Genomic DNA, 15,455 nt, shown 5'->3' with positions numbered 1-15,455 from the left:
ACTTATTCATATTGGCATCACTACGAAACAGCAATATAGGGTTGCAAACGACGTACTACGCATTTTTACATTGATTAAATCTAATAGAGTGATGGAAAGACATGGTAAAACGTTTTCAGGTTAGCACATTTGTTCGCCGAATATCTGTATTATTTTTGCCCGAATTTTAGGTTGTGCTCAAGACTAGAGGGCCAATTTCTCCGTGTCTCGTACGCTTATGAACATATTTCTGGTCACCCCACTGTCATCTTAAATAGCAACAACATAAATCAACTATAATCTAGCTTACAAGCGGTACAGTTTTCACAATATTTATAACAACAAATTGCTATTATTCAATGATTTTATTGTGATTATTCAAGGAAATATACACTTTCATACTATGATTCCTGTGTCTAAAGAAGTATAATATATTACTGGAAAGCGTTGGTTAGACATCATTCCTGAAGATCACAAGAAGTTCTGACTCAGGTACTTTTCTGAAATCAGATAAAAAGAAAACAAATTTAAACATTACAAGCAACATATTAGAAACAAAAATGTAAATGGTTATTTAATAAAATTCAGATCAACGCAAACTCTTTCATGTGACATAACTAGCATTTTAACAAATCTGAAAACAAATTACTAGAACCTCTAAATATTAACTTGGAAACACATAAGCCTAAATCTAATAGACATGAAAAATTTTTCAGAGTACTTAAAAGGGAGTTTTGTATAAAAGGCTGTGTTTATATGTCATACCATTTCACTTTTTGCAGTATAATGTTTTGTCGTTTCGTTTGCTTGTTTTGTGTCTTTGTTGTTGTTGTTGTTTTGTTGTGGGGGGGGGGGGGGGGGGCTTTGGGGATAGTGTGTGCCAGTGTTGTTTTTCTTAACAATTTCTGTTTTGCTTGATAAACATAGAACACTTTTATTATTTCCAGAAATGTCTTTTTTATACGTGAAATGAAACTGGAATCGAATAAACAAAAACACTTTAGTCGTAGTTTCATGTTATGTTTTTGATTTTATTGAATGACACAAGTTACCAGACACTATTCATAAATTTAAGTAATATAGAGGGAACATCTGATAGTCGTCAATGGGAACAGCCTGGAATATTCCTTGTTGTACAGAGATACGACTTTGAACACCTAGCTGTTTATTCATTCAGATTACACAACGTGGGCTGATAAGACCTGAACGGTTATTTATTATTATTAACATTTTCTGTGTGTCTTAAGTTACGAACTCTCGAACGGTGGCACCGACGCCAAATTGCTGCAGATGCAATATGAATGGCAACAGGTCAGGAGCTTTACTGACTGCAATGTTTTTTGGTTTTGGGGTTTGTTTTGGGGTTTGTTTTGTTTTGTTTTCTGTCCAAATTAAGATATTATTAAGTTGAAGCCCAAGTCGTAGTTGTCTTAAAGAAACACAAAATCCACAACATTCACTGTTTTAGCAAATCCACGTGATATTGTGTCACTTACGGGGCCAACAATGGCGGTGAGAGAGAAGACACGACAGCTGACGTTAGTGCTGAACTGTTCGACCTTCCCGACGGTGAACTTGTCGGCGCTGGAGTAAAGATATCTGCTGTACATGACCTTCACGGAGCCGTCTGTACATCTGTCATAGGGGATTCCACCTTTATTGTAGCCGTAGTACACCCCGATTAGGTCGTTATTCTGGACAACAATTCTGTCAGCCGGTGCAATGTAAATCTGTTGTAGTCTTTTGTCTTTAGTGACGATTTTGTTTTGTCCCACAAACTCAAGTCTGTAAAAATTACAACCATTTACAAATCATGCTAACCAACAAGAGCGAAAATATCAGGGATTGAGCATGGATTAAACTAAATACCTTCCCATGTTCACTCTTATCTTTTCATTAAGAGATACGTATTATAATATATCATTCTACTTACGATACAGAGGAAATTATAGTCTTTAACGTAATGCGTATCTAAAAATCACCAAATAAATTGTGGTAATTATAGATTCTAAACGTGCAGGCATATGTGTACACACACGACAGTTAAAGTCGAGTTTTCTTTAACAACGCAACGCCCTGGCTATGCGTTTCCATTAACAGCAATGACTCTTTCATATGCACCAGCCCTCAATCAAGATAGAGAACCATCGACGGGGATCGTCCCTAGACTGACTGCGTATCAGGTGATTACTGGTAATGACAAACAGTGCATTTAAAGACTGTAGTAGCCCCAGTAGTTTTTATATCACTTTCCCACAGACATGACAACACATACCATTGTCTATGTTTGTTTGTATCGCCGATACGTTTACAGCGTATTCGAGATACAAACAGAGTACAATATACAGAGATACATTGTGTAACCAGTTAACAATATATTGATAAAAAGTGAATGTAAAATAATGATTAGAAAATTTAGTAGTACTAATATTTTATGTCAATGTGAGAGCTTTGGCTATAATCTTACCTGCATTAGTACAATCATCTATAGTTACATGACAACGGTACATAGTTAAACACGGATACGTGACAACAGTACACAGTTAAATATTGATACCTGACAATAATACACAGGTACATATGCATACTTGAATTCTCCTAGTTCTGTCTTGGGTCTCCAGACTTGCAGCGTCACATCCCCTGCGTACTTGCTGTAGAAATGCCAGCTTCGGATTTCTCCGTCACGTTCGATTCGGAAGTCATCGGTGTTTCCCGTGTACACATATCTTCCGCTTCCAACTGATGCTCGATTTTTTAGGACAACGTCATTATTCGGCAAAACAGTGTCGGTTAGAGCTATTTGGGAAGAAAAAAATCAGCAATTGTTACATTATAAACAACAAAATTCAAAGCCTAACTAAAACAACGGACGAAACAAAACCAAAACATCTTCATACGAGAGAGAGAGAGAGAGAGAGAGAGAGAGAGAGAGAGAGAGAGAGAGAGAGAGAGAGAGAGAGAGAGAGAGAGAGAGAGAGAGAGAGAGAGAGAGAGAGAGAGATGGATATGCAAATAATTTACAAAGAATTATGTTACGAACTTGTCTTTAATGTATGTTCTAGCATGTTTATTAGCATACGAAAAAGATGTGGAAATAAACAAAGTTTTCTTCATGTTCCTAGATAACATAATTCGTACTTACCAAGGCATACTGGCGACTTTCCTGTCAGCGAGCCACAATGGTGACAAGCGCGGACTAAGTTGCCGGACACGTGTATATATCCATCCTGGCAGTCGTATGTGACAACCAAACCCGTCGTCATGTTTTTACTTGTTGACATAAAGGTCACATTGGCATTGGGCTCTGGAGCAATACACACTGTCGCTGTTCCAGCTAAAATATATTGCAATTTGCATATTATTATTATTATTATTATTATTATATATTATTATATATTATTATTATTATTATTATTATTATTATGTATTCATAAGGTCGACACATAATCACAGAGGTTATCATATTTCAAAATACATGTATCTTTAACTTGTGTCAACCTGTTTTGAAATGCGATTTGTATATAAACATTCACCCAACCCCCTCCCCCAACCCCACATCACACATCCTTCAAATAATTTAGTTCCCACGCCATGTCAACAAGACTAAACATTTTCTTGTGACTGACACAAAAGACTAGTTACCTTTTCTCATAATCTGTCATTCATTGGGGTTTTTTCTTTGTCATGCTAGGTTCAGACTACCAGCTGCCAGCACAAAGGTGGCCTACGTTTTGTTCTCACGACCTCTACGACTGTCCAGTGGTTAGTCTGAGCGCTCTTACAACTCGATGTTCGTCGTATACGAATTCTACGGCCGTTTAGGTGTTAACGGCATACTGTCACGGATTTAAGGACCTTATGTCTCTTAAAATGGATAATAAATAAAAATTACATTAATTGTTGGAAACCAAATCTAGCTATCGTATTACCTTAACTGAACCATAATTCAAAACCTAAATTGCCGAGAGGGATGAGATGGATTTCACTCCATCTCATCCCTCTCGGCAATTTAGGTTTTGAATTATGGATCATTGCCATAATTCAATTATTTTTACAAAATATCATTAATAAATGGAGTATGGTGGTTATAAAGGTGGTTGAATAAAGTACATTTAAGGATAAATCAAAATATTTTATGTTCAGGTAATACTTTGTTACACCATTAAATAGGTCAGTGGTCTGTGACAATATGCCTTTAATCTAAAGGCACATGTCGATAGTTGGGGGAATTACAACGCAATGGTTGAGTTGGCCAACTTCGTCGTGACAGTTGACAGTCTGAACCTAGCATTATGTATGGTCTCAGTTAAAATATTTACCATCATCGGGACACTTTCCGCACGTCAAGCGACACTCGTTTTCGGCATAGTCCGTGTATTCATTACAAACAGTAGGCTTTTGTTTCAGAATCTTCTCACATCCCGAAATTCGGTTTTTACAGAGTGATGGGGCTGCAAAGATGAAGATAATACTCACTAGGTTTGTCTAATCAGGATATGTGTAACACATCTGGATAAAGTCACAACAGAATAAAACAAGAGTCTGTTATATTGAAACAATTCCCTCTAAAAATAGACAAAAGCTCGACTCCATAACAGTTACTTTTCAGAGGTACGTTCTTTTCGTGAATTATGCAACATTCATTTCGTGCTATTACAAATCTCAGGATGACCTAAAACAGCTCAGATGTCTGGAAATGGATAATTAATCTAAACGATAAAATCTTAGTAATGTTTGATTGGAGTAACAATTATATTTACACTAAAATCCCTATGTTCCATTGTTTTGCACATCTTACCTGCTACAGTTTTCCTGCACACGAAGGGGTGGCTGTGGTACCACACGCAGTTGACGTCACTCCACTTGTTGTCGTTGTCCTCACCGTTGATGTAAGCACAATCTTCACGACTGTTGTTGCTCGGCTGATCTAAATAACACATAAATTAAGCTTGTATATAGTCTCTTCAGCAGCAAATAAATAACATTTTATTTTGTATATGGGGTAACGCCTACCTCGACTAAGGAATTGAAATGTTGGGGTTTTTTTTCTGATAAATATTCATCTTATGGTAATCAGTTCTTAGTATCAGTTTTGTTATGATGTTTTTGCTGTTTATTTGTTTCTATGTTTGTTTGTTTTTTTCTTTTTTGTTATGTTGTTTTCTTTGAGGTGAAGTAAATATAATACTTGCAACAGTCTATATTTTGGTTTCTCCAAATTCTGTGCATATATATATATATATATATATATATATATATATATATATATATATATATATATATATATATATATATCGCGTGCATGCGTGAACCAGTGACGTCGTATTTATTTACAAATGAAAACCCACAACACTTTCTAGTCCGTTAACAATATATGTCTGAAATTAAAAATATTTTAATAAGTGATTTACATCATTTGTGTTTTCAGCGATGAACAGTCCGTTTTCTCTAATTCCAAATATAAGGGTCTGGGGATGTAACAAGAATTGTGTGCGCGACTTTCCATTACGTTTTACTTAAAAGTGGGTTTATTAAAAAACGTACTTTGACAAATGAATTCCGCAGTAGATATTAATAACACATATAGTGTTATATACAACACCTGTCCAGCTAGCTTTTCAGTTACACGCGTTTACTTTACTGTTTGTTCTTATATGAGCGACTATTGATTATACCACGAATCGTATTTATTAAAACGGTAGATATTAATTAATCACCAGTGTGAATTATTCACTATGCACAACATGCATCCGTCAGTTTCCATGTTCCGTAGTAACTAGTAACAAACTGTCTGTAGATACATTTGTGTTAAAACTGTATATGTAACAGCACCCCAGCACAGGTTATTTACACCAATGTATCGAACGCTACTCACCAGTCACAATTCTAGCAGTCGAATGAACAAATACTGTTTTCATGTTTCTTGTTTATAATTGTTGACATCAGTCGACTAGATATTTTCTAAATACTTTATGAAACACTTTATTGAATAAGGAGAAAGTATTTTTTGTTCTTAGATGGGCTATCTGTAGATTCACGATATATATATATATATATATATATATATATATATATATATATATATATATATATATATATATATATAACGCATACATTGACCAACCGATGGGCTGTTATATGCATATGCTTGCAAATTAGGCAATGGTGTAATACAAATAATACTATATTCGTGGCAGTTAGATACAATTTATCACGCAACTCGGTAAGTAAAGCGTATCTAACGAGCGCTCGTTAGATACGTTCCTAAACAGCTTGTTGTAAGACAAATAGTATCCTCTATTAATCACTGCACAAACTAGATGTCAAATGTCTCGGCGAAAATCGACACAAACAACCAACCCTTACAGAAACTGACCGAACTATAATCAAAACAGACTGACTAATTATGACAAGAGAATACAACTGGACCAAAATGGTTCCATTTTGGGTCTCGTGGTTTCTGTCTCCTTGTGTGTTTTGTCGGATCACTGAACTAGAACAATGAGGTTAATCAATAAATGCATTACTTGCTGCCCAGTTGGTGTACGTTACATTCGTTCCATCAGGCCACACCCATTGGCCCTCTGTTTCACGGTCAGTGGCTGCTAACCAAATCTTCTGAAGATAGACTCTACAAAGGAAAGCAAAATCGTTTTCAGGATCACCATTATCATTAATATTTAAAATTAACTGGTCGGACATCGATATATTCACAAAAATGAAAGCCCGATTAACCGTAGTTAAGGAAGTATGCTCTCAAATACTCCATTTAAAACCAATGTAACTGTTAGGTATTTTTATACAGCAATGTTTTATTTGCAACAGCGCTATTGACGTACTCGGGGATTAATAGTCCACTAGTAGAAACGTCGATCGGGTAGATATAACATTTAAAATTACAAAGTGTCAATTGGCAGAACTGTGATTACGACATCATGTTCCTTTGCAAGACCAGTGTAGGCTATAACCAATACTAATGAATCCGCCAGAACGTCGACGTAACAAGTTTTGGCTGACAACAACGTTTGGAAATCATCTAAACTCCGTCGGGAAGCTGGCAAATATTTAAATGTAGGTCAATTCACGTGTTAATGGTCAAGGACGCGACATTGCCGAATTATATACCTTCCAAGGATTTCTTTAGGGCTAAAGGCGACTTCAAGGACCAAACGTGTACTGTGATCATTTAATGTTATCATATTCAGTGTTTGATAATATGAATATAAAAAGCATCAGCAATCAGCGATGCTTTATTTACAAAGTGTAAATGTAATAAATGTAAACTGTTACATGAAATCAAAATGAAACAGATTGTTTTGTCAAATACATTATTCTGCCTTTCAGGTACACACAAAAGTGAGCATCCCCACTCTTTAATCTAAGACATATAGTCCATGATCAACACGCAGCACAGCTTACGTTGGTCGAATTGTCGGTTCCAGAAAGATGGGTCAAGTGTACAAATAAATAAATAAATAAATAATAAAACAAGAGGGTGTAGTTGGGGAATACGCTATTTAGTATAATTATTTTATTTCCAATGGCAAGTGTTGGGTCTGTGCTCACCTCAAGGACACGACAAAGTCGAGAATCTCTTTGTCCGGAGTCGGAGCTAGAATAGCGCCATGGCTGGCACACGCAATCTCCGCCTCAGAGTACTTGAGTTTTTCCGTGAAGTACTTGTAGCAGTGGCCTCCATGTGCTACCCATCCAGTGGGACAAGCTACAAGAGAAAAGCGTTGTGTTTGATAGTTGGTATTTTACTTTTTGTTCGGCATCTCGCATTTACTGTTTTCTATACTTGCTGTAAAGCTTCAAAATTTAAATGAATATGTTAACATCTGTACATATGTCAACGATAAATACATAATGTTCCCTTGTTCGCAAATAATGTTGTTGTTTTGCTCACGTGTAGATGCTGTAAATTGATGCATTTCACTAATTAGGATGTCATAGAACCGTTTTTGAAATCACGTATATCATCATGATCTTCTTCTTCTTCATAATTATCATCATCATCGAATCATTATTATTATCATTATCATCATAATCTTCATCATCATATATAAGAAATTAATTACCTCCACACACGTAGTTGCCCACTGACCAGGATCCGCTGGTGAGACACGTCGCTGACGTCGTCTCGTTGTCACTGCGACAGCGGAACTCAACCTCTTCACCAAGACTGAACGTTGTCTTCGTTGTTAACACGTCAGCATCAGCAACGGACGGTCTTGCACATTTAATATCAGAAGCTGTATAGAGGATTGAAGCGAGTCAATGTTAACATATTATAGACTAATTTGTTCATTAAAGTCAGACTGTAAATGATCATTATTCGAAAAGAATTGTTGTCCACCAGGGACATCTCAGCTCTTCTCTATGCCTACCTCTATCATAATTTAACCCACCATAATTCGTCGTAATTTTTTCACATATATTACCGTTAGGGGTGAACCTTTCCTGTCTGTTTTACTATTGCAATAGTATTGCCATAGTTAAAATACTATTGTCATAGTATTGCAATAGTGGTAGTACTATTGCAATAGTATTACAATACTATTATGGATTCTTAAATCGCTTGATAACAGTAATATGAATAGATATTCGCAACATTATTATGTGTGTATGTATATTTGTGTATGTGGTTGTCAGTGTGTGTCTCTCTGTGTGTGTGTGTGTGTGTGTGTGTGTGTGTGTGTGTGTGTGTGCGTGCGTGTGTATGTGTGTGTGTGTGTGTGTGTGTACGTATTATTATGTTTGTATGTATGCCTGTGTTTATCTGTAATAATAATAATACTAATAAATTTGTAATATAAAGACCACACATTGTTGTTATACTTTCACTGTGCATACTATCGAAACACTGATAATTGTAACATATCGATAGTTCGATGTATCACCACTAATTACCGTACTTTTGTTTATCTGCATACTTAATAAGTATAGCATGTAAAGGACCAATTAACGTTGGACAGAGGTTCCATTAAATACTTGTTCATTTCTTAGGGCTTACATGTTTTGTTTCGCGACTATGCATCACATACAGATACAGTAATACAATCATTGCTTACACGCCACAGGTATATCATGAGTCAGGAAGGTCTCTGCACAGGTTAGACCGCATCTGGCGAAAGCATCCGGGTAACTTGTGCAAAAGTCTGGTCCTTCGTCCACACAGTCGTCAGCGTTGTCAAACACATTTTCTGAAATATTATAGAGTTGAAACACACGTGTACATTTTTACGATTGTACGCCAATACCCTTGTTTACTTTTTATAATTTTCTTGTCGTTTTTTGTTTTCTAAAGACACTTAATATAAGGCTCGCATAATACATGTTTTATTCCTATTGGCGATACCAAAACACAAAATGAATTTTGGTTTGGCATAAGCATAAGCCATATAGCACTACGCTATAATGTACAGAATACAATTATTATCAAATTCGAGGTTCACCCAACTTTTGATAGAGCCGTTAATACCACAAGTCCTGTCATTGGTGATACATGTGCGTGTGTTTGCTGTATGTAATTGTATTTCATCTAGTACCAGTGTGTCAATTAGCGTTGTGCTTCAAACATTTATGGGGTACCTGTAAAAAACGAAAGTACTCAAATTTTGTTTGGAACTGGAGTAGTCATAGACGCTACCCGTTATCTCTGAAATGAGCAGCCAAAACCCTATTTTTTGCTGATTTACCGTAAGAGTTAGGGGTGGTAATATTTATATAGGTGGTGTATTAATACGCTACAGGTAGAAGTTTTAGCCACATGTGTTTTTATTATGTCTACCGGAGACTTGATTTGGTGGTATACACCCTTAAGCAGGCCTGTATATATAAATGTTGCACTCAGTGTGAATTTATGGTAATTGATGCGTCTGTCTGTCTATGTAACATACCGAACAGACATGGGTCGCAGTAGTTCCTGTCACAACCAGTAACATCAGTGTAACACCATGGCCCGGCAGTGTTGTCAGGGTTACGGCAATAGTTCTTATCCAGCGCCTTGCCGAAGTCTCTGTAAAGAAATAGATAATTTTATAATGTTGTATTTATACTGAAGTCTCTGTAAACTAGTGCATACTCTTTATAATGTGCTATTTATAGTTATGTGCTATTTATATTGTTTATTATAGTTATGTTACTAAAGTCCCTTTAAAACAGTATATATTGTTTATAATGTGCTATTTGTAGTTATGTTACTAAAGTCCCATTAAAACAGTATATATTGTTTATAATGTGCTATTTATAGTTATGTTACTAAAGTCACATTAAAACAGTATATATTGTTTATAATGTGCTATTTATAGTTATGTTACTAAAGTCCCATTAAAACAGTATATATTGTTTATAATGTGCTATTTATAGTTATGTTACTAAAGTCCCTTTAAAACAGTATATATTGTTTATAATGTGGTATTTATATTCAGGCGACTGAAGTACTTTTACAATTGTAAATACTATTTATAATGTGGTATTTGTGTTTATGCTACTGAATTTTATTTAAAATAGTATTTTAAGGTTTATAATGTTGTATGTATATTGATGCTACTGAAGTCGCTTTAAATTAGTATATAATGTAGTATATACTGAAGTCACTATAAAATGGAAAATACTATTTATAAATGTGGTAGTTGTATTTATGCTACTGAATTCCCCTAAAATAGTATATAATGTTCATAATGTGGTATTTATATTCATACGACTGAAGTATATCTGTAATATAGTATAATAATGAAGTCCCTTTAAAATAGTATTTAATGTTTATAATGTTGTGTGTATATTTATGCTACTTAAATCCCCTTAAATTAGCATATAATGTACGGAAGTCTCTATCAAATATTAAATACCGTTTATAATGTGCTATTTATATTTATGCTACTGTTGATGCACCAATAAATTGATGATACCGTTGCCGTTACTATCACTATTATATTACTACTACCACTATTACTACTACTACTACTACTACTACTACTACTACTACTACTACTACTACTACTACTACTACTACTACCATTACTAATACTAATACTACTATTACTACTACTACTACTACTACTACTACTACTACTACTACTACTACTACTACTGCGACAACAACTACAACAATGGCTAAATATGCCATAAACACGAATAATAAATCTTACTTTGGATTAAATGGGTGGTGTCGACACGACGTCGTCTCCGCCCACGGTAGACAGGCTTTCATGTCACGGGTGAAGTTGACGTTGCCGCGGTAGGACGCCCCCTTGTCTTCAAGACTGTAGCACAGATCTTCAGCTGGATGGTAGAGGAAAACTCAGAGTATGTCAGTGTTATTTAGGGGATAACTCTACTGTGTTTTTCGATTTGCTGATGTAGATATGTGTTTTTAATGTCGCAAATTTAGTTTCATTGGCGACGCGTTAGCACTGATTTAAAACCGTATCCGCCATAGAATTTTGTTTACGTTTATTTGAAAATGTATATTATTACCCATATGGTTAAAAATATCCTGGTACATAAAGTGATAGTCCCACCAGAACACCAAGTGGGACATAGCACTTCGACATCACACGATGACGTCATCAATTGGCGCACTACAACCTTACAAGAAACTAAACCAAACGAGTTGAGTAATATACATTAAGATCGAGTATGGGTAATAAATAGGATATTAAACTCGCTACCATTTCGTTCATGTTTATGTCCCTCGTGACAATTGAAAATTATTTCACTCGGGACATAAACATAATACAAAACTAAACATAATACGAAACGGAAGCCGTTTTAATACCTTATAACACTGTCTGTATGTATGTACATGCCACGCATCCCATCTAATCATCACATCAAGTAAAATGGTTCAACACTTACGGAAGATAGTATACACAGTGGCATTGAATCCTTTGTTCGAACCAGCCATGTTTGAGCGAAGTCTTAATTTCAACGTGTTGAAAATGCTGCGTACGCTTGCTTCCATTCCATCACCACAGTATCTGAAAAAGACAATATTATCATAGTGTCATGAGAAGTCCACATACAGGAACTGTTGCTGCAGGTCGGTAAGGATGTGATTATGGTGTCATTCGCATCACATTAATATATTACACTATTTTTTACATGGGTAGCTTAGTGCAGTTGTGTGCGTGTTCTACACACCATGAAAGTCCGTATTAAAACAACTTTACCTTCATGACCAACCGGAACGGGAACATTCGGAATTAATGACACTCCCCCACCCCCATTTAATCATAGTTCAGATCGGTACTCTTACATACTGTGTAACAACGTTGTGGTGGTAACTTACTTAGGTAAAAGGCAAATAACAAATCTCAATTTTAGATCGAATAATGTTTAATTTTTTAACCTACGATCCAAATAATAATAAACATGCAAATGCCAATTTTGTTTGCGTGTGCATTACAAACATTGGCGGATTAGACTGTATTAACGCGAAATTGACAACTTCTGTTCGACGCTGGTGATGCACACGACATTGATACGTCACACCTAGATGTTCACCAGCCCCAAGTTCAGCCATCAAATGTTTCGCTAACGTTCGCTAACGTTCGCGTCATATTTGATTGGTTTCCGACGTGGTCATTTGTTTTACCGTGAAACGAATAAACCAGTCTAGTGAAAGTTTCTCTGCTCTGTCTGAATGAACTCCCCCCCCCTCCCCCCACCCCTCCCCCCAGGTGTACTATGCACAACAGTGTTTTACACGTTTTCGGTATCATATAGACCTTAATTCTTCTCAAAATTCTTCTCGTTTTTTCTGTTTTGTATTGTTGTTGTTTTGAGCAGTTTTTTTATAATTGCAAAATTAGCATTCTTGTAAATACACATGTATCTGAAACATTGCTGCCAGTATTATTATATTCATTATGTAGAGAGTGTAGTAAGTTACATAAATTGGGCTCGCACCATTTATTTTGAAACAATAAAATGCTTCAGTCAATCAAACTATAATATAGTATCGATTTTCGGAAACGTACATACAATTTAACATTATATAGATCTACCATTCGATTTTTTGTACAGTGGTGTTTGATATACAATGTAGCCATACTGTGTACTTACTTAGGTCCTGACTGTCCGAGCCTGGCGTGACGTATTTCTAGAGAGTCTTTGCAGGTTTCTCCTGATCTCTCGATGTCAAAATCATTGAAGTTGAGAACGATAGTTGCTTTTTCAGGTGCCTAAATAAAATTGTCAAACAAATCACGCCGATTACAGTGTGCTAATATAATTAATAACCATGACTGTAATTGTAATAAAGATGACGATGAAGAAGATGATGACGATGATTATCAAAATGATGAAGGTAATGGTGATTATGTACACAAGTCTCAGTGGAAAGACACGTGATCCACGTGGACAATCATGAAAGCCCGTATTCCTCGCTGTCTTTCACTCCTCAACATCCTGAACCCATATACAGTGATGCAAGTGTCGAACATGTTGTCCGAAAAAGGAACTGAAACGGACCCAGATCGATATACCGGATCCGGACGAGTCGACCACGTGGACCATGGTCAAATTCTGGCACCAGTTACTGGGAGGCAACAGCGACACCTTGCATCTCATCGCTCAGCTGCCACCTGACGTTACCAACAGGATTCAGAAGGAAAATATATCAACTGTCTTCAATCATCTCATCTATTACGGGATCCCAGTGCCAGTTCTTATAAAACTAAAGTCTGGACGCACATCTTTATTAGAGTATACAGTCTAGATGCTTTTTTAGACGCTAGACGTTTTATAAACACGGGGCTAGAACTAGCGACGACCATCAAGGGAGATAAACGTTTCACAAGCACGGGACTACAACTGGGAAGACCAGCAAGGAATAGGAGAACTACCTGAGGACCATTTAAACAGCATACATGGATAGTTTCTCCGACCACCGGATCCTGAAGCTGCTGCTCCATCAATATCAGAATGGGGATTTATTACTTACTTTTATTTGGAAATTGAGATTTTGATACACAAGGAAATATCAACATGTTCAAATCGGTTCAACAGTTTTATAGTGGCAAGCAATTGTTTTGACAATCTTTGACAACTCTCTGTCTCTCTCTCTATGTCTCTCTCTCTCTCTCTCTCTCTCTCTCTCTCTCTCTCTCTCTCTCTCTCTCTCTCTATGTCTCTCTATATATATATCTCTATATCTCTCTATTATATCTATGTGTGTGTGTGTGTGTGTGTGCGTGCGTGTGTAAGTGTGTGTGTTGTAATTTTTATTATTAGATACCTTAATATAGTTATTGCTTGTTAGTCAATCCCCAGCATATTATCGTTAATATATGTTGAAAAACAAGATTGGGGAATACCATAAACGCATACTGCATCTACAAACAAAGCTGCTCATCGATTATCGATAGAGAACCCACAAAATTCCCATCCCGGAAATATATAGGGCTACATTTTCGGACGCCAACATTCTGCATATCTTTTGGTAGAGTAAATAAAGATTTTGTTTGGATTCTAACTTTTATTCGGTCTTCAACTTTCGGTATTCTATTAAGTTCATGTTGTAAATACCGCCCATCTCAAATCAGCTAATGTTCAGAGTGCAGACATGTCTGAACGTTAAGTGGACACCTGACTCGGAAATACTGCTTAGAGTTGGAATTAAAGCCCTTTGTTAGTAGCTGAGCACCTTTGTAAAAGAGGTCTCACTTTTAAACTGAATTGTACCTTAATTAGCCAGTGACACTCCATATCTGGTGCGTAGTTGTTGGGGAAGCCAGGACTGGTGAATGTTTTACTTGGTTCTGCAGTTGTTAGGTCGATAATTCCACCACAGTCTACAAACATAAGATATAAAAAATATTAGTTTACAATAAATACAGAATGAGCACGTCTGTAGTCAAATGCAAATTGCGATGTATGGGTGCACTGTGTTAATATTAATGTTGTCGTTGAAAAAATGTTTTATATCTATGTTGATGGTGTTCTGGGTGTAATGTTTTGTTTTGTCTTTATTGTGTGTGTGCGTGCGTGCGTGCGTGCGTGCGTGCGTGCGTGTGTGTGTGTGTGTGATACAGTGATAACAGCTATAGTTTCCTTAAATAAATTCGATTGCTATCTTCTCTGATTAGAAATAATTTTTTAAATATTAACACCATTATTGTGGACATAGTTCTTGTTTCTAATGTGATTTTTGAAAACTCATGTTCTGTTCCACGCTATACAAACGTCATGCCATTTCACAAAATTAACGTTTATAGTTATGTTAGAGTGGTAAACAATAATTCACAAACCTTTATTGTAGGGTCGATAGTAACAGAAATTCACGTGGTATTTGGTGGATGATTCCGAGATGTACGGGATAGATCCAGTCTTATTACTAACTCCCTCATTATGATTGTCGAATACGTATTTCTCAGCTGTCACGTACATGCCTACAAATAAAGTAATACAAATATATTTAACCATATACATGCCTAAAATAAACAAACAAGCGGTCGACTTTTGATAGT

At 36.1% G+C, this 15,455-nt stretch overlaps 1 protein-coding gene across 1 annotated transcript in view; it reads right to left on the bottom strand.

Moving 5' to 3' along the window:
- Positions 1 to 467: 467 nt before the first annotated feature.
- The window catches only part of LOC121381594, a 17,611-nt gene continuing 2,623 nt past the window's right edge, over positions 468 to 15,455 (bottom strand). The window contains exons 5-19 of the mRNA XM_041510930.1: positions 15,237 to 15,377; positions 14,671 to 14,780; positions 13,051 to 13,169; positions 11,842 to 11,963; positions 11,133 to 11,265; positions 9,882 to 10,000; positions 9,054 to 9,185; positions 8,061 to 8,234; positions 7,546 to 7,702; positions 6,507 to 6,610; positions 4,778 to 4,906; positions 4,299 to 4,430; positions 2,568 to 2,775; positions 1,476 to 1,764; positions 468 to 479 (exon numbers count right to left, since the gene is read on the bottom strand). Coding sequence (XP_041366864.1) covers positions 468 to 479; positions 1,476 to 1,764; positions 2,568 to 2,775; positions 4,299 to 4,430; positions 4,778 to 4,906; positions 6,507 to 6,610; positions 7,546 to 7,702; positions 8,061 to 8,234; positions 9,054 to 9,185; positions 9,882 to 10,000; positions 11,133 to 11,265; positions 11,842 to 11,963; positions 13,051 to 13,169; positions 14,671 to 14,780; positions 15,237 to 15,377 — 2,081 coding nt within the window. The remainder of the gene's footprint in view (positions 480 to 1,475; positions 1,765 to 2,567; positions 2,776 to 4,298; positions 4,431 to 4,777; positions 4,907 to 6,506; positions 6,611 to 7,545; positions 7,703 to 8,060; positions 8,235 to 9,053; positions 9,186 to 9,881; positions 10,001 to 11,132; positions 11,266 to 11,841; positions 11,964 to 13,050; positions 13,170 to 14,670; positions 14,781 to 15,236; positions 15,378 to 15,455) is intronic.

The sequence above is a fragment of the Gigantopelta aegis genome, chromosome 9 (genome assembly GCF_016097555.1).
Source record: "Gigantopelta aegis isolate Gae_Host chromosome 9, Gae_host_genome, whole genome shotgun sequence".
NCBI classification, from domain to species: domain Eukaryota; kingdom Metazoa; phylum Mollusca; class Gastropoda; order Neomphalida; family Peltospiridae; genus Gigantopelta; species Gigantopelta aegis.
This window is presented reverse-complemented; position numbering and strand designations above follow the sequence as displayed.